Consider the following 26010-nt stretch of genomic DNA (forward strand, 5'->3'; position numbering starts at 1 on the left):
TCCCATAGCAAAGGGGGAAGGGGGAGGTGCCTGGGAGCAGCATGGGATGCGGAACCACATGTGCCCCCAGGAGCGGGGTGTCAGGTAAGTGCCCCGCCCACATCCGCCTCATGCCCAGACCCCACAGCACCCTTCCTGGCCTGACAAAATCTTTACTCCGTCATACCCTGTTTCCCAGGGTTGCCAGATTAAAGAGGTTCCAGTGAACAACAACTGAAAAAATTGTAGAAAGATCTAGGTTACTTTATCACTTTTTTCAGTTCATCAAGTGTGGAGGAGCTCTTTTAACTTTTGGAAACACCCTATTATGGGAAGATCTGGTAAGTTTATACTGCACCTGCCTGGGACTCTGTGTGTGTTTGATAGATTGGAAACTGACTTTAAACAGGAGAGAAACTCACACTGTCAAGTCACTTTCATAATAGTACCAACCCCAAATGTTCAAAATAATGAATCAGGCTCACCAAAAATCATGAGTTTATCATGAAAATAATGACACAACATAAAAAGAATAGATTTGGCAACCTTTCAATTTACATTCCACTTTTTGAGCCTTTAAGGTACACTGGGATCACATTTTGAAGCGTTCTGCACAGCTTGACTTCAGGAGCTGGGGCTTTAAGGAAAGCAATCATTATCTTGAGACTTGTGACAAAATCATAGGAGTTGGCAGCACAACTTAACATTTCTGTTTAAAGGCCAGAAACAAAAAATTACAGAGCTTGAGTTGCAGATTTCATAGAAGAATATTTTAAATCAAACACCAAGAAAATCCCACATTTTAAAGTTGAGGGCGGGGGAGGGGAATTGAGACTTCTGAAGCATAACAGGGCAAGGTAGGCAGGAAAGGAAAATAAATAGACTCAGGTGCTCTAGGCAGCTCTTCCTCTTGAAAGAAAGTTGGAGGGTCACATTTTGTCCTTAATCAAGTAAAACTTCTATTGTCATCAGTGCCTTCTCTCATCGATATAAACATCACAGTAAACACATAATAACATGTGTGGTCAATAACTATACACTTCACAATTAAATATCTGAGCCATCTTATCCAGAGTTACACATCTTATATGCATTGCCTCAGGGACTACATTTTCTGGCATATTCTGAATAGCGCAGAGCACACAGATGGTGCCCAGTGAATAATACAAATCATGACAGTAATCATCAACTTCATGGACTTTGTGGATGCAATTTCTGTTCTTTGTTCTGCAGTTGGCTCAAGTACAGCTGAAACTCTAAGAATCTGAGGTAGAATCACATCTGATACTCATACGACACTTTCACATTCCTTCCTTTTCTCAAACGCAAAACAAAAAATGACAAAACAAAATGGTTTTCAGTTAAAATCTAAAATTGAACAGCAGGCATTGCTGTACAACCTGGCCTGGGGCAGAACCTGCCACCCATTTGGTGGTTACGTGCTTGCCTCTTATTTGACTCTCATTCTCTTTCTTTCTTTAGCCTTCCAGACCTCGCTGCTGCTTTTCTTACTGTCATCCATGTTGAACATATGGATGGGGTTATATGAATGCAAATAATAGTCACATTCCAATAGTGATTCCATTCCCCGTGGCATAAGCTCTGATTGGGACAAAATATAATAGAAATATTTACTAATGGAAATTTTGAATTGGACTGATGACCCCAGCTACTCTATGGTATTTATGGAATTCAGAGGTGTATTCATATAGGCCCCCAAACACAAATTGAGGTGGAAACCCTAACACACAGTTCTGAAATAAGCCCTTATCAATCCTGCCCATTGAAAACATTCCTTGTAAAGTTCACCAACTTCTCCTTCCGGTCCCATGTTGCCTTCTTCTCTGTCACCTAAGGCTCTTGGACTCCAGGATTCCTAAACATTGCTGGGGTGAGATTTCTGGCCTGTTGCTGTATGAGGGACAACAGCAGATTGTGGTTGTAGAGGGACTAGAACTGTGCACGACTGTCCCCCAGGGCCTCAGCTGTTCAGAGCTTGAGGACACAAGGTTCACTGTACATACTGATTTTGGGTAGCTCGTGTTGGACACACAAAATTGTGGCTCCTAAAATATAGGGTGACTTTGGAAACTTGCTGTTAGTCCCCTCCCCCTCTGAGCACACAGATTCATTTCTGGAGTGTTTCTGGCTTCTTGCTGTCTACACAGACGAATGAGGTCTCAGCTACAGTGACTATTCACTGTTCTTTCTTCCTCCCACGTTTGTGCGTTGTCCCCCTTTTCTCTGTGCTTCTCCTCACACTTTCCTTTCTTGGTGCTTAGATTACATGCCAACAGCAGCCTTATAAATACTTATGATTCTCATTGACTGCCGTTTTGACTATCTTCCTTCTTTTTTCACTTCCCCTTAGCTCTATGCAGTCCTTTCCTGTCTCTCCTTTTCTTCTCTTCATTATTGATTATTACTGGTATTTGAATGGTGCAGCTAATGAGGAAGCATGTGCAGCACAGAGTCAAGCATACTAGATAGGGTGTCCATTTTCCCCTCAGCTGGAAACAGGAGTGTGGGGCTGGCCAGAGCTGCTGGGCATTGCTGCTTGCCCACCTGAAAGTTCTTCTGCACCCCCCTTTGAGCCAAGTAGCAGAGATGGTGTTTGGGAGGAAAGAAGAATGGGTATGAGCTGGGATCTGGGCAGCAAAGCAGGCTGTGAGTGTGCAAGAGTATGTGGGTACTTTTCACAGCTGGGAGATTAGGCTACTGAACTACAATCCAGCTACAGCGACGTGCCCCTTTGGGTGCTGGGATAGCAGGGGGTAGGGAGAAGGTTCCAGATAGCACTTCTTGGGAAAAGATGGGAGGCCAGAATGTGACAGAAGGGGGCAACTGGAGGTGGACTGGGGAGGAAAAGAGACTGGGAGGGTGGGGACTGGAGAGGGCTCTGGAGATCAACCTTGAAGGATGGGGGGGTGGGGAGTTCACAAGCCTGGGGTTAGAGCCCTGGGGAACACTCCTGGGTGGGGGGCACAAGACCAATGTGGGAGCTCTATGTGTGGGGAGGGGAAGATATGACTTGGTGCTATCAGGTACTGACCATCTGCTTTACCTGGTAGGTAGGAGGTTACCACAATGGAAGGTCAGGAGATACATTTGATGTGGCACAAAAATACATCATGGTAGCTTCTTTTACAGCAGGTGTGGGGAACCTTTTTTGGGTTGGGGGCCATCGACCCACAGAAAAATCAGGTGGGGGCCACACAAAAGTGAGAAGCAAAAAACCCAACCCAAACAAAAACAAATCCTCACTGATGTGGCCCCTGATTGAGAAGGAGAAAGACACTCCCCACATTCCCCTCGCACAGCAGAGCCTAGAGGGGCCCAAGCTAGATTTTGTGTGCTCCAGCCCCATGGAGGGATAGCAGGGGGAGGACAGAGAATCAAGATTGGCTCCCCTATGCTGGGGGGGAGCCCTGAGCCTTGGGGACTGGATCCAGGCAAGCCAGGGGCAGCATCCGGCCCTCAGGCATTAAATTCCCCACCCCTGTTTTACAGTGAGTCATTTATGTTGTAGGAACAGAGCTGGAGCAGAGGATATTGTCTTTGAAAAGTCATGGAAGATGGGAGAGATTCCAGAAGACTGGAAAAAGTCAATCATGGTGCCCATAGATAAAAAGGGAAATAACGACAACCCAGGGAATTACAGACCGGTCGGTTTAACTTCTGTGCCAGGAAAACTAATGGAACAAATAATTAAATAGTCAATTTGCAAACATCTAGAAGATAATAAGGTGATAAGAAATAGCATGGCTTTGTCAGGAACAAATCATGTCAAACCGACCTGATAGCTTTCTCTGATAAGGTAACAAGTCTTGTAGATAGGAGGGAAGTGGTAGGTGTGCTGTATCTAGATCAGTGTTTCTTAAACTTTTTAAGACTGAGGAACACCAAACAATATATTTTTTTTATGGGAAACAACAAGGATTTTCTTTTGTTGAGAAAAAAAAAAGGCTTGCATCTTTAAGGGCAGCCATTTGAACTCTGTTCTCTATGTGTGTGGTGACTATATTTTCTGAACCAAAATTAGGGATACATTAGCCACATCCCCTGTTAACCATGCCCCTGACTCTCAGGGTCAAGATGGACACATGACCAGAAGTAAAAGGTGTCGTGTGACCCCCTCTAAGAACTTTTCCCATCATATTTTCCCACCATACTACCAATAGGGATGAGTTTGGCCCCCACCAAACCCCCCTCATGCAACTATCCTGAAATTGCATTAACCCAATTTATATCACATTAACTGGGGGGTGGGAGGTGGAGGCTGGGGGAAGTTTTTCCTCTAAGATTTTCTTCCATGAGCTGAATGAATTTGTGTTGTGCACTAGTATTGAGTTCATGTGGCTTGTTTGAATGTACCACTGTGGCACTCAAGTTATTAATAATATCTTATAACCTTCTCACTTCTCCCTCTGCTGCCCTGTCTCCTCCCCTTACTCCATCAGCTCCCCGGTGCCTGCTGCCCCCCCAACCCTCACCCTTCTCTGCTGTCCTGACTCTTGCCCTTCTCACTGCCCTCAGCCCTCATGGGACCTGCACCCCTCCTTGCACCAGCCCTTCTCTCCCCCCTCTGCCCACTCCTCAAGTATCCCCACTCTGATCATGTGTAGCTACCCCTCCTCATCTCCTATCCTAACATCTCCTTCTGCACACCTGCCCTGCATCTCTCCTCTGGTGCTGGGAAGGGGCAGTGGGAGAAAGGGCCATGCACAGAGTGCACCAGCAGAGCCCAAGTGTACCCCGCTCTGCAGCGTTCAGCCGGGTTCTGCGCGCTCCCTGCCGGGACTCCGGCAGCAGCTCCCAGGAACAGCTTGCCGGGTTTCACCCCCAACCAGCGCCCCTCCTGCTCCAGCAGCGGTGGCAGCTGCCTGTGGATAGAGGAGGCTAAGCTGGCAGCCGCACACGGCAGAGGCAATCCCGCAGCGGGAGGGAAGGGCCACGCAGGAGGACACGGGGGGCACTGCATGTGAGCTCGGAGCTCTGGACACTGCGCACCACTGGCAGCAACCATGGCTGCCCGCGAAAAGCGGCAAAGAGCCACTTAGGTGCTGGATGGAGGTGGGGAGTTGCTGCTGCACCATTCTAGTGCTGGGTGTCTTTAAATCCGCGACTGTCCCAGAAAAAAAAGAGATATATGGTCACCATATCCCTGCGGCACACCTCCGACTGCTGCCGCGGAACACACTTTAAGAAATGCTGATCTAGACTTTAGTAAGGCATTCGATGCAGCCTCACACAACCTTCTCATTAAACTAAGGAAATATAATCTATATGGAGAAATGGTCTGAGGTAAAAAGGATGAAATTCAATAAGGACAAATGCAAAGTACTCCATTTAGGAAGGAACAATCAGTTTTACACATTCAAAATAGGAAATGACTGCCTAGGAAGGAGTATGGAAGAAAGGGACTTGGGGGTCATGGTAGATCACACGCTAAATATGAATCAACAGTGTAACACTCGCAAAAAAGCAAACATCATTCTGGGTTGCATTAGCAGGAAAGTTGTAAATAAAAAAGCAGAAGTAATCTGTCAGTTCTACTCTGCTCTAATTAGGCCTCAACTGTAGTACCGTGTCCAGTTCTGCCCAGTAAACATGTGAACATATTGGAAAAAGTCCAGAGAAGAGCAACAAAATGATGAAAGGTCTAGAAAACATGACCTATAATGCAAAATTGAAAACAATGTATTTACTTTGGAGAAGAGAAGAGGACATGATAGCAGTTTTCAAGTACCTGAAAGATTGTTACATGAAGAAAGGAGAACAGTTATTCTCCTTAACCTCTGAGGATAGGACAAGAAGCAATGGGCTCAAATTGCAGCAAGGGAAGTTTAGGTTAGACATTAGGAAAATCTTCCTGACTGTCAGGGTGGTTAAGCACTGGAATAAATTGGGAAACTGTGGACTCTCTCCAGCATTGGAGATTTTTAAGAGCAGGTTAGACAAACACCTATCAGGTATGGTCTAGATAGTGCTTGGTCCTGCCATGAGGGCAGGGGACTGGACTTGATGACCTCTTGAGATCCCTTCCAGTCCTAATATTCTATGATTTTATAAGGGGCGGGTTCAGTGAAGTGAGGCAAACTTTCTCTTTCCCCATCTCTCTCCTGGGCATCTTGTTTTTAAACAGCCTTCACTTCTGAGACCATTTTCAGAATGAGCATTAGAAGTAAATAAAGGATGCAACAGAGCTGCAAGGGCTTGTGACAGAAAACTAGCTGGGAATGCCAGGTGATGGGAGCAGGCAGTAGGATTGCTGCTGTCTCTATGGATTGGCTGTGCTCATGGCTGTGTCTGTTAACTTTTCTCAGAAAAGGAGGGTGAACTTGTCTACTCTCTCAGGGAGGAGAGCTGTGGCGGGGTCTGAAGAGAACATTTCAGACCTATTCCTCATCCACAGCTAAGGATTTTTTTTCAGTTTTCTTGTCAATGCTGGGCTAGAATCAGGCAAAACACCATTAAATCACAGAAGGAGCAGATTCTCAGCTGGTATAAATCTGTAGCTCCATTGACTTGGAGCTAGAATAATTGACATCTGAAGAAGTGGGTTGTGCCCACAAAAGCTCATGATACCATCTACATGTTTTGTTAGCCTTTAAGATGCTGCAGGACTATCTGTTGTTTTTTAAGTTTTTACATCAGCTAAGTATTTGAGTAACTCTGTCTCCTTTGTGTTCTCATCCTGTCTTCCCATTTTCTTCTCTGCATCAAAGCAAGCATTTTGTTCCACTTTCAGCAAAACTGAAATAAAAAAAAAAGTCAACTGTATTTCATTACATCTTTCTTTGACATTTTTAGAAAAGAAAGCTTTTCCTTTGAAACACTTTGCCTCACTCTACACAGCACAGTAGTAGTGGCCAGGCATGTGAAGGAGGGACAGGGAGATGGCTGCTCCCTTTTGTCATGCTTCGTTCCTTATCTCCTGATTAAAAGGATTCATGTTGTAATCTGATTTCTCCTCAGTTGTGAAAAGCCACCATCACTGAACAGCTGCAGTGCCCAGGAACAGACTTGGACAGGACAGTGTCCCATGAACTTGCCAAAGACTGAGCTGAACTCTTACCTGCCACTGTTTGTCTTCTCTTACAGGAATGAAACTGTTTTACACCAGTTCTGTTGCCCAGCAGCTGATGCAGAGCAGAAGCCTTCATCTCTGGACTCCTCACCAAGGTGGGAGATTGCTGTCACCATGGGCATCTTCTTTCCATCCCACTACCTCATCACTCTCCTACCTGCCCCATATACACAGCCCACACCCTGCTGTCATTCACCCCATCCCACCTATAAACCTGCCTCCGACATCGCTCTTCCTCATACACCCCTCACTCTTCTTTCCAGCTATGTCTACACTGCGATCTTCTTCTGGAAAAATATAAGCAAATTGCAAACTGCAATTTGCTTACCTTTTTCTGCTTTTTTTTTCAGAAGAGGCTTTTCCCACATTTGGCCCATCTACATTTGGCCAAATGTGGGAAAAGAGCCCTTATTCCTCATAAAATGAGGAATACAGGGCTTCTGTAAGAACATGCCTGCTTTTCTGGAAACTGTTTTTAAAAAGCTGATACATTCCCTGGACGCAGCAGAGTTTTTCAGGGAAATCCTGGAAAAATTCAATAGTGTAGACATAGCCTCTCAGATACACCACCTGATACATTACAGTCACATACTTCAACCACCACACACACACACACACACACACACACACACACACGCACATGCACATGCACACACTTGGTCTCACTCTCTCACCCTCACCCCCTCCATCGGTGCTTAGGGCTTACGCTGGTATCACAGAAATCCCAACAAAGGTATTTCATAACAAATGTCATGGGTGGGACAGCTTGTTTTAATGCTATTTTAGCTGTTGCCAGGTGGGCTGAATTTGCCAGTGAAGGGTAATTTGTAATGGTACCAGCCTGCATACCTGTTAACATGTTAATGACCCACATTGACCATGCAGCTGAGACTGATGCAACCCTCCCTGCTTGGCAGGTGGCATCAGAACCGATCCCCAAAGTCCAAAAAAAAAAAAAAAAGGGCAAATCAAAAACATTCTGGAGATCCATTTCCAGCCAGCAGTGCACAAACAAAACCAGTCCCTAATGTCACTTCCTACAGTTCCACCGATAGGAAAATCCTGTCTTGAAAACAGCAGACAGCATGCTAGGAAATGCCCTAAGGGAGGGGTATGGTCCTAAGGCATTCCCACTTTGCTACTGGAAAGTGCAGCTTTTGACATGACTGTATTTCACTCTCTCCCCTGGCTGTTGTCAGCAATGGCTCCACCTGAGAGATGTCTGACCACTTTAGCTGGGCTGGGTGTCCTAGTCCACATTAAGCCTTGCTCTCCCTTCTCTCACACTGTCGCAGCACTGAGATACGATGCTGTCAGGGATCTCAGAAACACCTGGGCTAGACAAAATGCCAAGACGGATGCAGCCGCCACTCTCCATGTACTCTTTCATCATCACCCATTCCCAGCACCCTCTCTCTCACATTTGCCTGTCCTTCTCTGTCTCACCCAGACCCATGCACCTTCTTTTCTTAGCCTCTCATACGCCCGCTTTTGGCACCTAGAGGGCTTGTTTTTGGAGATTTATATCCCATTGGTGGAGTCTTTCATCTGATCTCTGACATTAACATTGGAAGCCAGCATTCCTGGGACTGGCTCCAGTGGGGAGGGAGGACAGGTGAGTTGCAGTGGTCTGCAGTATACCTTTGGCTTCATTTGTCCTGCTCACTGGAACAGCCTCTGTGTTCTGTTCACCCTTCAATGGCACGTTTGAGAACTGGACAGCTGTGAAGAGAACAAATGGGCACATGCATTCGGGGGATGTGTGGGGTCCTGCCGTACTCAGGGAGAGGCAGGGAGAGTGAGCTGCCTCCTGCCCTTGAGTAGCCAAGACTAAATGTGGCAGGAAGATAAGGATAAGCCTCTGTGCTGAACTGGCCTTCAGTGATGAGGGCCAACACTTGGGGAGGGTTGCCTAAGCCTTGAGTGGGGTCTAGAGCCAAACTTCAATGACTGTGACGGGGGATGTAAGCCCCATGAAGAGGTTACGTCTGGAGATTGCTACGATAGAGACAGTTGGGCCTCTCACCTGCAACTCTGGAAGGATAAAACTCTGGGTCATGTGCTTTGCTTGGCTTGACTGAGACCACTTTTAGCCTGAGCTTTCAATGCCCACAACCCTTTGGGCTCTGCCCTCTTTCTGTCTGCTCCCTATGCCACCTCATTTCTAATGTGTTTGTGGGTGTTTTTCTGGCTTAGTTTTTAGTCCTTTGTGGATATAGCTACACTGTGATGAAAGGCCCGCAGCAGAGCCACAGCTGGCCCCGCTCAGCTAATGCGAGCTCTGGCTGTGGGGCGATACAATTGCCATGTAGATGTTTGGGCTGCAGCCCAGGCTGTGGGACCCTCCCACCTCACAGGGCCTCAGAGCCTGGGATCCAGCCTGAGCCCAAATACCTAAGCTGCAGAGTTATAGCTCCATGGCTCAGGCCCTGCAAACCTGAACAGCTGTGGGGCTCCCATTGCAGTGTAAACCTTATGGCTATGTCTACACTACAAGGTTTTTGTGCAAAAACAACTGTTTTTGCACAAAAAATGGCCGAGTGTCTGCACCTCAAGCATGTTTTGGCGCAAGAAAATTGACAGAATAGAGGACTTTTGCCCGTAGCCTTATTCCTCTCCCCACGAGAAATAACTCCTTTTTGCGCTACAGCTCTTGCGCAAAAAGGCAGGTGTGGACCCTCCAGAGGCATTTTTGAGCAAGAAACCCGTATGGGAAAAAGCACAGGTGCTCTGATAGCCATTTTGTGAATGGCCATCAGAGCTTTCTTGCACAAGAGCATCAATGCAGTGTGGACACTCTCTTGTGCAAAAGCACATCACTTTTGCGATGCACTTTGAGGTCTAGACGTGCTTTTGCACAAGAAGTTTTTGCACAAGAACTCTTCTGCAAAAGGCTTCTTGTGCAGTAACCCTGCAGTATAGACTAAGCCTATGTGTCCCTGGTCTGCAGGGCTTAGTCACTCCCAGAAGGTCTTAAACTCTGTGGTGAGTTGCAGGGTGCCTAACCCACAATCCTTCTCATTAACCCAGTAACTTCCTACAGCACTGGCAAAGATATTGCAAATAATTGAAGCCCATAATGTTTCAGACTCACTTGCTGTTTGTAGTAATGCTGGGGAGACACAGAATTCCTACCTCTATGTCTGCTGGGTGAATGGAGGCAGTAGAAATTATTCTGCAATTAGGGTTGCCAGGTGTCCGGTTTTGAACTGGACAGTCCAGTAGTGCTGTTTGGGAAACAAATTGAGAAAATATAAATGTCCGGTATTTTCTAAAGTAGATGTCATGTAGATTGTGATGTAATGTCACGTATGTCTGGTATTTTTTATTGAAACCATCTGGCAACCCTATCTGCAATACTTTGTTTGAAAGCATCCTAGTATTTGTCATGCTGAAGCCTGCGCTTGAGCCCAGCCCATGGAGCTTGGAATTAGGTCACGGTCCAAACTTCCCCCACAAACTTCATAATTTGGGCTCCTGGTTATACCCTTTTACGTAACTGTCTCTTTGTCTGTCTCATGCCTTGACCTTGCCCGTTAGCATGTGCTGCCTGTTACCCTGTCTCCCTCCTTCCTTCGCACAGAGCCAGTCTCCCTCGCAGCTCTGGTGCGACAGTCCACAGCAGCTTCCTCATAGCTTGGCCATCGTGCCGAGGAAGCATATTTCCTGGAAAGAGGAAGAAGTGCTGGGAGGTTCCCAGGTATTGCTATAAGCCAGTGATACAAAGGCCCTCCGGGCCTGAGGAATGACTCTGCCTTGTGGGCAGTCCAAGTCTGGGTCCTGAGCTCAGTGTCTTAGCCCTCCCCTGCTTTCAGGATGCCAGACACTGTCGGTGCAATATGCTCATCCAGCCCACGAAGCTAAGAAAGCCCCTCCTGTCACTGTTATCATGTGCTCTCCTCACAGCCAGGCCTGCTGAGAGACTGGGGAGAGGGAGGGCAAAGGGAGCAAGTGTCCCAAGGCCCAACGATTCTAAAGGCAGAACCCAGAGCCCCGGGCCCTTTAAATGGCCGTGGCATGCTCCGGGTGGCTCTACGGGCTGGGAGAGGGGGTGCCATACTCGAGGTAGCACTGAGGGCTGGTAGCCCCTTTTGCCTGAGGCTCTGGAGCTGCCCCCAAATCTTGCCCCGCTCTCCTGCCTGTAGCTGACCCCGGAGCAGCATTGATTGGCTAAAAGGCGGGTGGATTTCCATGACCCAGAACCTTGAGGATGATGGAAAGGAAAGAAATGAAAAGGAAAATACGTGATAAGATCCTATAGGGACCCCTCTTCCCTTCCCCAAAGCAATAAAGCATAGCTTCCCACCAGCTTCTCCATGAGAGAAGTTTGTGTGGGGAAGATAAAGAGGGCAGGTACCTCTCCAGCTGTGTAGGGGCCAGAAACAGATACAGACATGACTCCTTTTCAGTGAGCAATCTTTAAATGTAGGCTGTGTGCTGGTGTCTGTCTCATAACAATGTGGTCCCAACAGTGTGGTGCTGCTATCTATTAGATAACCCGGGTTGGGTTTTTTTGTCCCCCTTTTTGTCCAAGATCAGACATTTTCCTAAATGAGATCAATCCTGTCAGAACTGATGCTGCTAATAACTGTCAGCCATCTAGTTTTAATTAGAGTTTGCTTCATTAATGCCTTGACTCCTCTCTGTGCAGCAGATTAAATAATGTACTTGCAGCTCATTTATACAAGCCCCCAAACTGCAGGGCTGAGCTGCAATCCTTTAATTAAACAGCCCGACTGATCCCTGCTGCTGCCTCGGCTCATCAGTCTAAGCCGATTAAAGAGAACAGGGACTAATAAAGAGCATAAACAGGGAAGTGACTCTGGTCTCTTCAAGGGACTTGGAAACTCGAGTGATAGTTGGTCAACTGACTTCCCTCCTGTAGGGAGCTTGCTTTGGTCCAAAGTACCCCATGGCAGGATCTACAAAAGTGGCAAGGCTTTTATTCCAGTGGGAAGAGTTACAGGCCAAGGGCATCACCAGTATTTGGGGACTGTCGAAACGGTCCTGCTTTCCTGGGACAGAAGGAGGGAAATACCAGATCGGTGTCTGGGGATGGAGCAGTGGGAGGGTAACATTAGACAGCAAAAGAGACGAAGGTAAAACCCGGCACCTAGAACAAAGAGAGGCATGGCACCAGGCCATCACAGCAGAGACAGAGTGTCAGGAGGGTTCTTACAAGTGATAGCCTTGCTGGGCCCTTAGTCAAGGTGGGGAGGGGGAGTGGGCTGCTCTGCACCCTGGAAGGGGCGGGGCCTCGGGTGAGTGGGGCAGGCCTGGGACTAGGCAGCCCTCCATGCTTCTGGGAGTATTCTGCACAGGCCTCCGGAAGCAATTCAGAGGGCCCAGGACTGAAAGGGATGGGTAGCAGGAAAGTGACTTTAGGACCCCAGAACAAGCTGACCATTTGGACAGCCACCCAAAAGAGATTCAGGTGCCACCCAGCTGATTTGCAGAGAGCACACAGACAGCAGCACGTGTATCTTTTTGTGGTGCACATCTGCACATGCCTCAGAACAAACAAAATTTATTCCACCCATGTATGGGAAAAGTTTGAGGGAACTCTGGTTGAGGGTGGGAAGAGAGTGACACTGGGCAGTGATCACTGGGATAAAACAGCAGGAAGCCTGCACATGGCCATAGCAAGGGTCCCAGAAGCCGCTGTCTCTGTGTGCTTTGTGGTGATGTTGTCTGTTGTCATGGCGTGGTTGCCCCTCTCTTTGTTGGTCATCCGTAGGGAAAGGTTTGAAATGCTACCGGGTGGGAACTGTCTGAGAGCAGATCAGTGTTTAACTCCTTAATGGGGGCCAACTCAAGGAAGCATTTTCAGTTACACCTGCTCTTCCTCCTCTGTCTCAGTGCACCATCAGCCACAAGGAAAATGAAGTCTCTGGAAGGCTGTGGCACCCAGCGCTTCTAGATGCAACCTCTCGCCTTGCTTTCTGGCAGCAGGCTGTGCTAGGGAGCACCGGCTTGAAAGACCAAAGGAGCTCTCACAGAGCTGGCACCTGGATTCTGAGGTTGTGCCTGGCATACCCAGGTCCAGCATGTAGAGTCAGAGTCATAGGAGTGTCACCAGCAGCCAGCCTCATGCAGTGGTGCTGGGCTTGGGATCACCAGGTACATGTTACAAAACTAAGGATTAGACTGGAGTTGTGAATACAGGGCAGGGACCATCTTTTGTTCTGATTGTTCTGCACCTAGCATGAAGGGTTCTGGTCTGTGCCTGGGACTGCTAGACACCTACTGCAATGATGAGAAAAGACACTTCATGGGGGACACATGAGCTGCCAGCCTTGCTGTCATGCTGGGCCTGCACCAGGGCCAGGCCCCAGATCACAGGAGATTTCATGGAAAAAGCACTGAAAACCTGCCCTGCTCTTTCCCTGAGTGCTGCTTAGGATTTGAGTTGACCAAGTCTCCCCTCCCAGTTGCATGAGGCCACTGCTCTTTTTGTGCCGGCTTCTGCTGTTAACAGCAGAGTTTCATTCTGGGGATTTGAATAGCCCAGTAATTGCGTTCCTGCTTATCCCAGTCTCACACAGTGGAGTCTGGCGTCCCAGAACAATGACCTTAAAATGTGTCCAGCAGCAGCCTATCTCTAATGGGATTACACACCATTTGCCTTTGTTAAGAGGTAATGGGACTGAAATGAGAAAGATTTGTTTCTATTAGAGTAATGAGGGGAAATGCTGGAATTGCTATTGGAGGGAACAGCATGTTCATTCAGTTGCCTTTCCAGGGCTTGTTGGAGGCTGCCTTGGGCTCCGCTGCAGAGCAAATCAGCAGAAAAATCAACTGCACCAATGATGAGAAAAGTTCTACAGACTAGGTCAAGAAACTCAACTGTTGTAATGAACTTTGGGCTTGTGCTGGAGATAGGAGCAACCCTATCCTTGACCAGAATGGATGAGATCACCTGTATCTTTGTGTGGGTGGGAGGGAGGGGAAGGGAAGAGGAGAGAATCCCAGCTGGGTAGTGGGTGAGGGAGATAATTCCCAGCTGTCTGGGGGGCGGGGGAAGGGATGTGATCTGAGCTGGTTTTGGAAGTGAGAGAGGCAGTAAGTTATAATCTCTGGCTCTCTTGGGATATGAAGGGGCTGAGGCTGCGATCTGAACTCTTTGGAAGGATAAGGGAGGTGGGCCTATTGGATCCACATGTACTAGTTTTCTTCTGAGATTTAATTTTTCCTATATAAAGTGCTGCTTAGATCCAGGATGAAACATGAGCAGTGCAACTGGCAAGTGCATACTTCACAATTACAGAGCAATTAAATGCTAACTCAATACAGTTGAGACTTCAAACAGCTGCAAACTCATTCCTCAAGTGCCTGCTGGATTAACCACTGCTGCAGCCAGGCTACTGCCTGAAACCTCAGCATCTTTTACCAGTGAGGAATGAGCCTTTGGTATCCACTCCAGGTCAGAGACTTCTGTAGCCAGGGTGAAATTTCTTCTTCCAGCATCTCTGAATTGCTAATTGTTTAACATGTTAATGGCAAATGGAAGCAATCCATTTATATGGTAACCAGTGACAATGCGCAAAGTGGTAACAAATGGATGCATAGATTTTGGACAAGGTCCTTTCAAATACCCTAAAGTCTCAGACATCTGGCCTGCAGACTTGTGGTCTCTCCTGCAGCAATGCACTCCTCTAAACTGTTGGGGCAGATGTGGCAATGAGGTGGTTTTTTGGGCAGTGGTGAGAAGGGGCCAAAAGCCACTTTATTCCTGACTCCGTAATTCTGATTCCTTTTTATCCTGAAAGGTTGTTTGTCCTCCTCCTCTTTCTGTGTCTTTACCTGCCTGTTTGTGTGGTGTTTGTATTATTTCTCTTCAGGGGAAGAAACAGCCCACTGTAAACACTGAAAGACATTAATAAAAGAGAACTGTAAATACTCACTGCCAAGTTGACTCAGTGGCATGCCCCCTCCTGCCATCACACTATTGTATCCTAGAACCCTTCTTGTTGTTCTATCTAAGTTTGCTTTGTAAATTCCAACCACCACTTTGCCCCTGGGCCATATTAGGTTTTACCGCAGTCACTCAAAATTGCCGACCAGAATTCCATGAGCCCCCTAGCTCTCTTAAGCTGAAGTCACTGAAGTCAATTGGAACTGACTCGGTCCCTGGGCCAGGTGTCCTCCACTCTGTGCCACATTGGGACACCTGTCTACAGAACATGTAGCCAGGAAAGGACTGATGAAGATTCAAAATGAGCCCACATCCATCCCCAATGTCATTCTACTGAAATTGATTGAATTACACCACTGTTGATTCTGGTCTGTTATCAGCTGGCCTGTCATACGTAAAAATATGCCGTGGAGAAAACCCTATAACAATATTGTACACAGAGAAAATTCTGCCAGCTTTTCAGCTGATGGGATTGATAACAGGATATGAAGCCTGGCACCTTTAGATCACTGATTCCATCAAGCTTGGGTTTGCTATGCACCACAGCTGTAACCTTCTGGTGATTGTTCTCTAGCTCAGCATTTCTCAAACACAGCTCTGTGGACTTTGGGGCTATGTCTACACTGGCGGGTTGTTGTGCCAGAAGTATGCAAATGAGGCCAAGCATGGAATATCACTGAGCCTCATTTGCATACCTAATGAGCTTCCATTTTTGCAGAAGAGGCTCTTGTGCTAGAAGGAGCTGTCTACACTGCCCCTTCTTGCGCAAGAAAAACCGTCTTGTGCAATGCCGTTATTCCTGAAAATAATCAGTGTAGCAGCATTGCGCAAGATGGTTTTTCTTGTGCAAGAAGGGGAAGTGTAGACAGCTCCTTCTAGCACAAGACCCCCTGCTGCAAAAATGGCGGCTCATTAGGTATGCAAATGAGGCTCGGTGATATTCCACGCTTAGCCTCATTTGCATACTTTTGGCACAACAACCCGCCAGTGTAGACATAGCCCCTGATCAACTCCTATCCCACTGTCCCTCATGTGCACATCACTACTTGGAATGGATATGAGTAACACATCTTGAAGAACCACGGTTATAAAAGGTAGGTAACCATTTTTCAGCAATAATTCTGTTTCACTAGCGCTTCTTCTTTGCTCTCTTTTCTCCTCATTCCTTTCCCTCATTGAGGTCACCAACATGAATAGAGAATTTTTTATTTCTGAGCAGCTCATCTATTTCTTATTTTTTCCCCTCCCTGTAGACTTAATAATCTTCTGTTTGAGGCACAGCAGTTGCTGCTATGGAGATGCCACAAACAGATAGGAATGGGTCTGCAGAATACAACTGTAGAACAAAATATCCCCCCGACTCAGTGATGCACAGTTTGGTTTTAACCCTTTGCAGAGATATGGGGCCAGATGTGATGTTTGGATCCAGCTTCGAATCACCCAGAATTTGGGTGTGTGCAGATACTGGCTTTTGAATTTTCTTAGAAGTGGTAGAGACAGAAGCTGGCCATAATATGCTGATCATATCAGGATCCAGATTTGTACCATTTCAAAAGTTTGGGCTTGCTCTAATCTATGATCTGGGCCCATCTCTACAAGCACAGGATGATAATGATTATACCAGAAAGGCGGCAAGAGCAAGTACACTCCTGGGCTACATCTAGACTGGCATGATTTTCCGCAAATGCTTTTAACTGAAAAGTTTTCCGTTAAAAGCATTTGCGGAAAAGAGTGTCTAGATTGGCACGGATGCTTTTCCACAAAAGCACTTTTTGCGGAAAAGTGTCCGTGCCAATCTAGACGTGCTTTTGCGCAAAAAAAGCCCCGATCGCCATTTTCGTGATCAGGTTTTTTTGCGCAAAACAAATCTGAGCTGTCTACACTGGCCCTTTTGCGCAAAAGCTTTGCACAAAAGGACTTTTGCCCGAACGGGATCAGCATAGTATTTCCGCAAGAAGCACTGATTTCTTACTGATCGTCAGTGTTCTTGCGGAACACTGATCGTCAGTGTTCTTGCGGAAATTCAAGCGGCCAGTGTAGACAGCAGGCAAGTTTTTCTGCAAAAGCAGCTGCTTTTGTGGAAAAACCTGCCAGTCTAGACACAGCCCTGAGGAACAGAGGCCCTGCTTTAACACTAATGTTCTTAACAACAAAGCTCTTGAGCCAGGAAGCTGTTGAGCATCTGTAACACCCACTGAAGTCAATGGGAGCGGTGGACATTCTGTAGCTCACAGCCCAAAGATAAAGGAGAGGCAAGGGAGGAGGTGGAGGTGGAAATGTAAGAGTATGGAACATAGGAGGAATTATTTCTATAGAGAACAATTTTTGACATTGTTTTCCACCAGACACTGGCAACTCTTTGGGGTTTCTTGTAGGGAGCTATTGTCATCCATTAGGACACTATCCACAAAATAGCAGCTGCTCACTTTGAAGGCAGCAGCAAAAACAGCAGGTGTGCTCTAAACACAAACCCACAGTAGCTCTGTTTGTTAACTGGGATTTGGTGGGACTGAACCAGTGACTCGAGCTCCTAAATGGGCAGCTTCATGTGCTTTCATCTCAGCAACAAGTACAGCCATTTCCATTCTGTTCACTTCAGGAATCCGCTCCCAACCTCCAGGTGAGGCGAAAGAGCTGCAGAAGTGTTGAACATTTGAGCAGAGAAGAATTATCTCTGGCAGCAGCTGGAGTCCTGTTTGTTGCAGTCTTCTGTAGGTTTGCCCTCCATCCACTCATTCCAGGGGGAAGAAGGCAGGAAACAGGGTCCAAAGGAAACCAGACCTAAGCCTCATACTGTATATTCTGAAAAATGCACATCAGAAACAGTGTGCATTTTGCTGCCAGCTCGTTCTGAGAGCTTGAGGCTGGTAGAGTCACAAACAGCTCCATAGCTTGGCAATCCACTCAGGTTCATCTTCCTGGTCCTTCCATAGGGAAACCCACACACAGGAAGTGGAGACACACCCCAATAATCTCCTCCCACATGTAATAGTTTGGTGTCTGTTGTGTTCATGATTGCCGCAATGATGCTGCAAAAGAGTCAGTCACAGCTGAATCCCAGTTTAGTATAACTTCCACATTCTCCTTCCACAGGCTACAGGGATGCTCTTTGTGCAACAGCTATGGTTATAACCTAGGAATATAAGAACAGCCTTATGGGGTCAGACCAAAACTAGCCTCCATTCTGTCTTCCAACAGTGGCCAATGCCAGGTGCCCCAGAAGGAATGAACACAACATCAAGTGATCCATTCCCTGTTGTGTATTCCAAGCTTTTGGCAAACAGAACAGGGACAACATTCGTCCCCATTTTGCCTAATAGACATTGATGGACCTAACCTCCATGGATGTATCTAGCTCTTTATCTAGTTCTATTGTCTTTACACCGGTCATTTATTTTATAGACTTCAATTATGTCCTCCCCTTTTATTGTCTCTTTTCCAAGCTGAAAAGTCCCAGTTTTTTTAATCTTTCCTCATACTGAAGCCAGTTCATACCCCTAATAATTTTTGTTGTGCTTTTCTGAACCTTTCCAGTTCCAATATGGGGCTACCACATCTTCACACAGTATTCAAAACATGGGCATATCATGGATTTATATAGAGACAAGATAATATTTTCTATCTATTCCCTTCTCAATTCTGTTTGCTTTTTATTTGTTTGTTTGTTTGTTTTTTTGCCTGCTGCTGTACATTAAATGCATATTTTCAGAGAACTATCCACAATGACTCCGAAGATCTCTTTCCTGAGTGGTAACAGCTAATTTAGACCCCATCATTTTATATGTGTGGTTTGGATTATGTTTTCCAATGTGTATGTATTTGCATTTACCAACATTGAATTTATCTGCCATTTTGTTGCCTAGTCATCTAGTTTTGTGAGATCCCTTTGAATCTCTTCACAGTCTGCTTTGGATTTAACTATCTTGAGCAGTTTGGTATCATCTGCACATTCTTCCATCTCACTATTTTACCCCTTTTTTCCAGATCATTTATGAATACGCTCAATAGGACTGGACTCAGAACCCTAGGGAACACCACTGTTTATTGCTCTCCATTCTGAAAACAGACCATTTATTCCTACCCTTTATTTCCTATCTTTTAATCAGTTACTGATCCAGGAGAAGAACCTCCCCTTTTATCTATCCTTCTTAGCTTACTTTGTCTAAGAGCCTTTGGTGAGGGACCTTTCTCAGTACACTATATCCACTAGCTTCCTCGTGTCCACATGCTTGTTAACTCCCTTGTTAACTTGTAGGTTAGATAAATGTCTATCAGGGATGGTCTAGACAGTATTTGGTCCTGCCATGGGGGCAGGGGACTGGACTCAATGACTTCTTGAGGTCCCTTCCAGTCCTAGTATTCCATGATTCTAGGATTCCCTCAAATAATTCTAGTAAATTGGAGAGGCATACTTTCCCTTTACAAAACCCTGCTGACGCTTTTTCCCAAAAAATTATATTCATCTATGTGTTTGACAATGTTGTTCTTTACTATAGTTTCAATTAATTTGCCTCTTACAGAAATTGGGTTTATTGGTCTGTAATTGCTAGGATCACCTCTGGAGCCCTTCTTAAAAATAGGCATCACAAAACAGTTTCTTGCCATTTTAACCAGAAAGGACACTCTCTCAATGACTTAACCACCTGCATTCTGCTACAAAGACCTTTTACATCTGCACTTGAAAGGGAATCCTCTGAACTGTCATTCATGTTAAAATTCGACACTTTCCAAAAAGGACTCAACAAACACTTGAACTATCTCACCCATTACCAAGATAGTTTCCCCAATTATCACCTCTAATACCATTAACTCACAAACATCCCACTCTCCCTACCTCTAATATCATCAATTCACAGACACTTACCTTCCTTCCTTCCCCCCCCCCTTGCATCCCCCTCCTGTTCTGCAATGTGATTTGTCCTTTTCATATTTGTTCATTTTTTTAATTGTATCCTTTGGTATATATGGTTGTGACTACTTTCTTCCACTATTTGATCTGAGGAAGTGGGTCTGGCCCACGAAAGCTCATCATCTAATAAACCATCTTGTTAGTCTTTAAAGTGCTACATTGTCCTGCATTTTGCATTAGCTTCCAGTCATTTGGTACAGAAGCTGATTTAAATGATAGGTTACAGACTTCAGTTAGTAGTTCTGCAATTTCATATTTGTATTCCTTCAGAACTCTTGGGTGAATATGATCTGATCCTGGTGACTTATTACTGTTTAATTTATCAGTTTGTACCAAAATTTCCTCTAATGACAACTCAGTCTGGGACAGTTCCTCTGATTTGTTACCTACAAAGAATGGTCCAGTTTTGTGAATATCCCTCACCTCTTCAGCTGTGAAGACTGATGCAAAAAAAATTTAGTTTCTCTGCAATGACCTTATTGTGCTTGAGTGCTCTTTTAGCATACTGATTGGCCAGTAGTCCCACTGTTTGTTTAGCAGGCTTCCTGCTTCTGATGTACTTAAAAAAGGTGTGGTACTACTTTTGGGGTCTTTGTCTAGCTGTTCTTCAAATACTTTTTTGCCTTCCTGATATTTTTATATTTCATTTGCACAGTTTATGCTCCTTTCTATTTTCATCACTAGAATTTTAATTCCCACTTTTTAAAGGATGCCTTCTTGCCCCTCTCTGCTTCTTCTAATTTGTTGTTTAGCCTTGATGGCACTTTTTTGTGCATGTCATGTTTTTAAGGGTATTTAAGTTGAGCCTCTGTTATGGTGTCTTTATAGAGTTTCCATACAGCTTGCAGAGATTTCACTTTCTAACATTGAAAGAAAAGACTGAGCAGCTCAGCCCTGATTTCGGGGTGACCTTAGTGTTCTCCTTCATTGTATGTAGCCGATCCCCTTAAGCACAAAAAGCAATACAGATAGAGAAGGCAAGGAGACAGAGGAACAGAAAGAAAAGGCAAAACATAGAATGGCATGAAAGAGGAAAGGGGAGAGAGAGTGAGAGCATATTTTGAGAGAGAACAGAGCAGGACCTTTGGGCCAGGATATTCCTGTTTATACTGGTGTAAATCTAGAGTAACAGCAGTGAATGTTTAAGCTTGTATTAGCAGATTCCCTTGCAGTAAAATATCAGCACAAGCGTTTGAATGGACCTTTATCTGTCCCCATGTAGCAGTGTTTGCCTCCCTCACCAGCAGAAGAGGGTGTATTAGTAGGCCCATATTTCTGCAGGTCCCACTGAGAAGCATGCACTATGTTCAAATTGCAATGAGCTGTAAGTCCTGCTGTGTGTCAGAGGCCCTCCCCTCCTCCTTTTCCTGCTCAGCAGGTAGCCCTGACAGCAGGGGCACCATTTCAGATTTTAGGGGGGGGACCTGTGTGTGCTGCAATAATGGGGGGGGAGTGAGGTTATGGGGGGGTAAAGTGAGGACAGCGGCTTCAGCAGTGTTACCCAGTAGGCTCGGTACAAGCCAAGCAGGACATTGGGGGGAGGGGGGGTAACTCTGTCCAGTCCACCTTCCCTCACACACATCACCTCTTTCCAGGGCTATGAAAGTACTTGGAAACTCTAGCTTTTTGGCAGATAACTTAGCCATTAGCTGATAGGAACTCTCTATCTAATTCCTATATACAAGAAAGAAAAATAAATATTAGATCCATTAAGCTCTGATACTAACATATTCTGACATCTTGTGGCACGTCACTTAGGGGACACTGTTTAAGCTTAAGATTTTGATGTATATTTTTACTTTGTTGTTAATTCTGCAGAGGGAGAGAGACACACACTGTCAGGACTCATGAGCTCCACCTCAGCTCTGGGAGGGGAGTGTGTTCTAGCGGGTTACAGCAAGGAGCAGATGCATCTGGGTTCTATATAAGAATGTCTGAATGCCCATTCTGGGTCAGACCAGTGGTCCATCTAGCCTAGTATCCTGTCTTCCAACAGTGGCCAATGCCAGGTGCATCAGAAGGAATGAACAGAAGAGATAATCAACAAATGATCCATCCCCAGTTGACCATTCCCAGCTTCGGGCAAACAGAGGATAGGGATACCATCCCTGCCCATCTTGGCTAGTAACCACTCATGGATATATCCTTGAGTTTATTTTATTCTTACTGGAATCCTGTTATAGTTTAGGCCTGTCTACCATCCCCTGGCAGAGTTCCACAGGTTGACTGCAAAGAAATATTTTTTTTGTTTTGTTTTAAATCTGCTGCCTCTAAATTTCATTGGATGATCTCCTTGTGGCATGTTAGTGAAGGAGTAAATAACATTTCCTTATTCCATTTTTCCACATCATTCATGATTTTATAGACCTCGCTAACATATCCCTCCACCCGATGTCTTTTTCATCTCTCATCATAGGGAAGCTGTTCCTTATACCTAATCATTTTTGTTGCCCTTCTCTGTTCCTTTTCCAAATCCAATATATCTTTTTTTTTTTTAGATGGGGTGAGCAGATCTGCATTCAGTATTCAAGGTGTGGGTGTACCACGACTTAATAGTCAATCTGATATTTTGTGTCTTACTAGCTATTTCTTTCCTAAAGATTGCCATTGAACAGATATTTTCAGGAAACTATCCACAATGATTCTCTTTCTTGAGTGGTAACAGCTAATTTAGACCCCATCAATTTTTGTATGTATAGCTGGGATTAGGGATGTTAGTGTTTAACTGATATTATCAGTTAATGTTATCCGTAAAACTCTGCCCACCTAGAGAGTCGGCTGCCCCTTCACTGTGGGCTCTGCAGTTTAGGAGCCGGAAAGTTCCATCCTGGCACGCACAAGGTCCCAGCAGCTGGCTTTGTGGGAGCAGGCCCAGCAGGGGCTGCTGCCCCACTTCTGGGGAGCTGGCACAAATGGGAGTTCAAATTCAGTGGGATTTGAGCCCACAACTCTCTTTGAAAAGCTCCAGCCATAGTGGCCATACAATCCTCCCTATCAAACATGCTGCTGGAGTGGAGGAAGCTGGTGATAAAGGCAGTAGCCAGCAGGTTTTGCAAGCAGCAGGCAATGACCATATCAAGATGGTGTGAGGCGCCTACGTTGCTGGGGCTTCTTCTCAGCTCCAGTCAGCACACTCCCTGCAATCTAAGAGCTCAGAAGCTTTCCACATGCTTGCCACTACTCTGCTCTTTTCTGGCCACTGGGCACATTTACTGTGCATTATGCTTCTGGGAGAGAACATTGCTGGAGCATTAGATGCCACTGGCACAGAGGTGACAGCGAGGAATGGGGTGGCTTGGCTCAAGATGGAGATGACTGGAGACACCAAGACAGAAGGTAAAGATGTTGTTGATGCGGTTTCTAGTGGGGATGTTGAGAGGGGGTGAAGGAGATGTTGTATAAATGGAATGCAATGAGGTAATGTTTACAGCACCTTTTGTCCCAAACACTTTACAATTCAGCCTGTCACATATATTAATAGTGAAATTCAGCTCCCTCTGGTGTTTTGCACACGTGCATGGGGATGTTTAGCTCAGATAGGAGGGTAGATTCTTTGACCCCATCTTACCTCTGGTCACATTTTTTCAAACCTGGAGATATAAAGTTAGGGTATTCTGTCCACAATTAGGCACCTACATTAAAAATGGTCCTGATTTTTGGAACTGGAGAGCACCCACTAGTCTTACTGAGGTCCAGGGGAGCTAGAGTTGGTCTGTACTTCTGCACATATGGCCACATTTACATAGGTGCTTACACTGGGCATCAGGTTGGAAAATACTTGATGGTGACTTTTAACTGATGTTTTCTGCAGCTCCAGGTAGTTGTCTATAAAAAAGGATTGTGTTCACATGCCATATAGACAGCTGTGTTAGTCATTAGGGGGTACTTCTACATAGCAGCGTTATTTCGGAATAACGTCCGTTATTCCGAAATAACTGCGAGTGTCTACACAACTAGCCCTTTATTTCCAAATAATTTCTAAACGGGCAGCTTATTTCGGCATTTGTAAACCACATTCCATGAGGAATAACGTCTCTTCCGAAATAGCTATTTCGGAATAGCAGTAGTGTGGATGCTTCACTGCTGCTTATTTTGAAATAGCTCCTTCCCCAGGCCATTCAGAGTAATTATTCCCCAGTACTTCCTGGAACTCTAAATCGAGGTAGCACATCCACATTAGGGGAGCTTGCCTCAGACTAATTTCCAGGCTCCCCTGTAGTGTAGACGTGCTATTGTGAAATAAGTGTGCAGTGCAGACGTAGCCTAGGACAGCAGCCATGAGTCACCTGTGCCACTAGCCTAGGATGGCACGCTGTGAGCTTCCTGTGAACATGTTTATTTTGCTGTGTAAATGGCGCCCTGACCACAGTGCTTGCTTGTGTGACTGGGTACTTGTCTCTCTGTGGGGCTGAACATCCTGGAGAGTGTTGCCCCATGCATTGCTGGTGCTGCTTTGTGTACCTCACTTCTGGGCACTGTGGCCATATGAGGCAACTGCCTGAAATTTCCAAGAAGGCACTAGTATCACAGTGTGCACAAAAATGGTTGGCACATGACTATTGTGAAAAATGCTGGTGCAGGGGGGACACAGCTCAACACGATCGGATGAGCATGTTATGAACTGGGTTCAAAAGCATAGTTGTGCTTACAGGGCTAGATTCTCCCCGGTGAAAATCAGAAAATCTCCAGTGGCAGTGATGCCAATTTACACTGGCTGCCTCTCTGACCCTTAGTATAGAAGTGCCACTAGCTCTGTGTAGGCAATATAAAATTCTCTCTTCTTACGGTCTCATCTGCAAGATCCCTGTACAACCATGGTCTCCAACATGCTAGCCACTGGCTACATATGGCTATTTGGCCGGTTGAGTGTAGCTAATGGCTACTGCTTCAGAACTGGTTGGACACCATGGCTGTACAACCAATTGGGATTGATTTATCTGCCTCAGAAAGATGAGAGGCTCAGGTTACATCGAATCTTTAGGCCCTGCATGTCTAGATATGGCTAGGGGTGTAGGGCACTGACCCATCTCGTCCACCATTCTAGTGAAGAGGGGATGAAGACTCAGGGAGAGGAAGTGACTTAGAGAGGATAAAAGTGTATAAAAGGCACAGGTGGTAAAGCAGGAGTGGAAGTTTCCATAAAACTTATGACTGTGAGGAAGGGGAATAGGGTTTTGCTCCTGCTGCCCTGGCTGATGATGGTGACAGTTATGGAAAAATGGAGGCAAGGAAGTTCTGATCTGAAAGTTTCTATCTTCGTCTCTTTGCTGAATCTGAACTTTCTGGAACTTTGGATAACTTGTACTCTGGATCTGACCTTCGTCTCTCAGGCAGGTTACCAGTGATGAGGATATGTTTGTTGGGGATAGTGAACTGAGATCCGGCTGCTACTGTTAAGGGTGCTTGAGCTTCTTTCTCCTGAGATTAACCCAAAGGACTGTTAACCACTGGGGATTGTGTCATTACTGCATGGACAGTGCTGCATTGACTACCGAGGGTTAAATATGTGAGGCCAGAAACAGAGCCAGTGTGTCTTACTATCTAGGAAACTTGATGCATTCTGTGAGGTAGCTTCCATTCAGTGTTAACCTGTGGGTGTTTTCTAAGGGGAATCCCGTAGTCTCTTGGAAGCCATAGTCAATATCAAATTTAGCCCAATAGACTGAAAAGGGTACAGTCCTACTGTAGTGTACCATCCACTTGGCAGTTACCAGGTCCACGTTATCCAAGCATCACAAGAGTCTTTCTGATACAGTTTGTGGGTCGATGAAATTTGGGGGAACTCAGGTATTCCTTCTCCATGCAGACCCTGCTGCCCTCATAGCCCTGAACTCATCTTAACAGTGAAATTCCATCTTCTGCTTGATTGCATAGGCAGGCTTTTGTCAGCAAATTCGGTGATGTTCAAACCTGCCTTAGGGACAAGGAGCCAAGAGATCTGAGTCAAAGTGGCAGAAAGACTGCTGCTGAGAAGCCAAGTTTCCTTTTCCTGGGGCGCTGAGCGGGCAGTTACACTAATGCAGGCTGCCATCTGTTTTTCCTCCTCTAAAAGGTCGTGTTTACCGAACATTGCAGAGGCAAGAGAGGTCTGGGGTTAAAGCAAAAGTAATTAAACTC

At 45.8% G+C, this 26010-nt stretch overlaps 1 protein-coding gene across 8 annotated transcripts in view; it reads left to right on the forward strand.

Moving 5' to 3' along the window:
• IQSEC3 (IQ motif and Sec7 domain ArfGEF 3) overlaps positions 1-26010 on the forward strand; it is a 165301-nt gene that overhangs the window by 79740 nt on the left and 59551 nt on the right. For all 8 annotated transcript variants that reach the window (XM_075940825.1, XM_075940821.1, XM_075940816.1 and 5 more), the window contains exon 2: positions 7084-7164. In XM_075940825.1, the coding sequence (XP_075796940.1) occupies positions 7084-7164 (81 nt within the window). The remainder of the gene's footprint in view (positions 1-7083; positions 7165-26010) is intronic.

Source organism: Pelodiscus sinensis, chromosome 1 (genome assembly GCF_049634645.1).
Source record: "Pelodiscus sinensis isolate JC-2024 chromosome 1, ASM4963464v1, whole genome shotgun sequence".
NCBI classification, from domain to species: Eukaryota; Metazoa; Chordata; order Testudines; family Trionychidae; genus Pelodiscus; species Pelodiscus sinensis.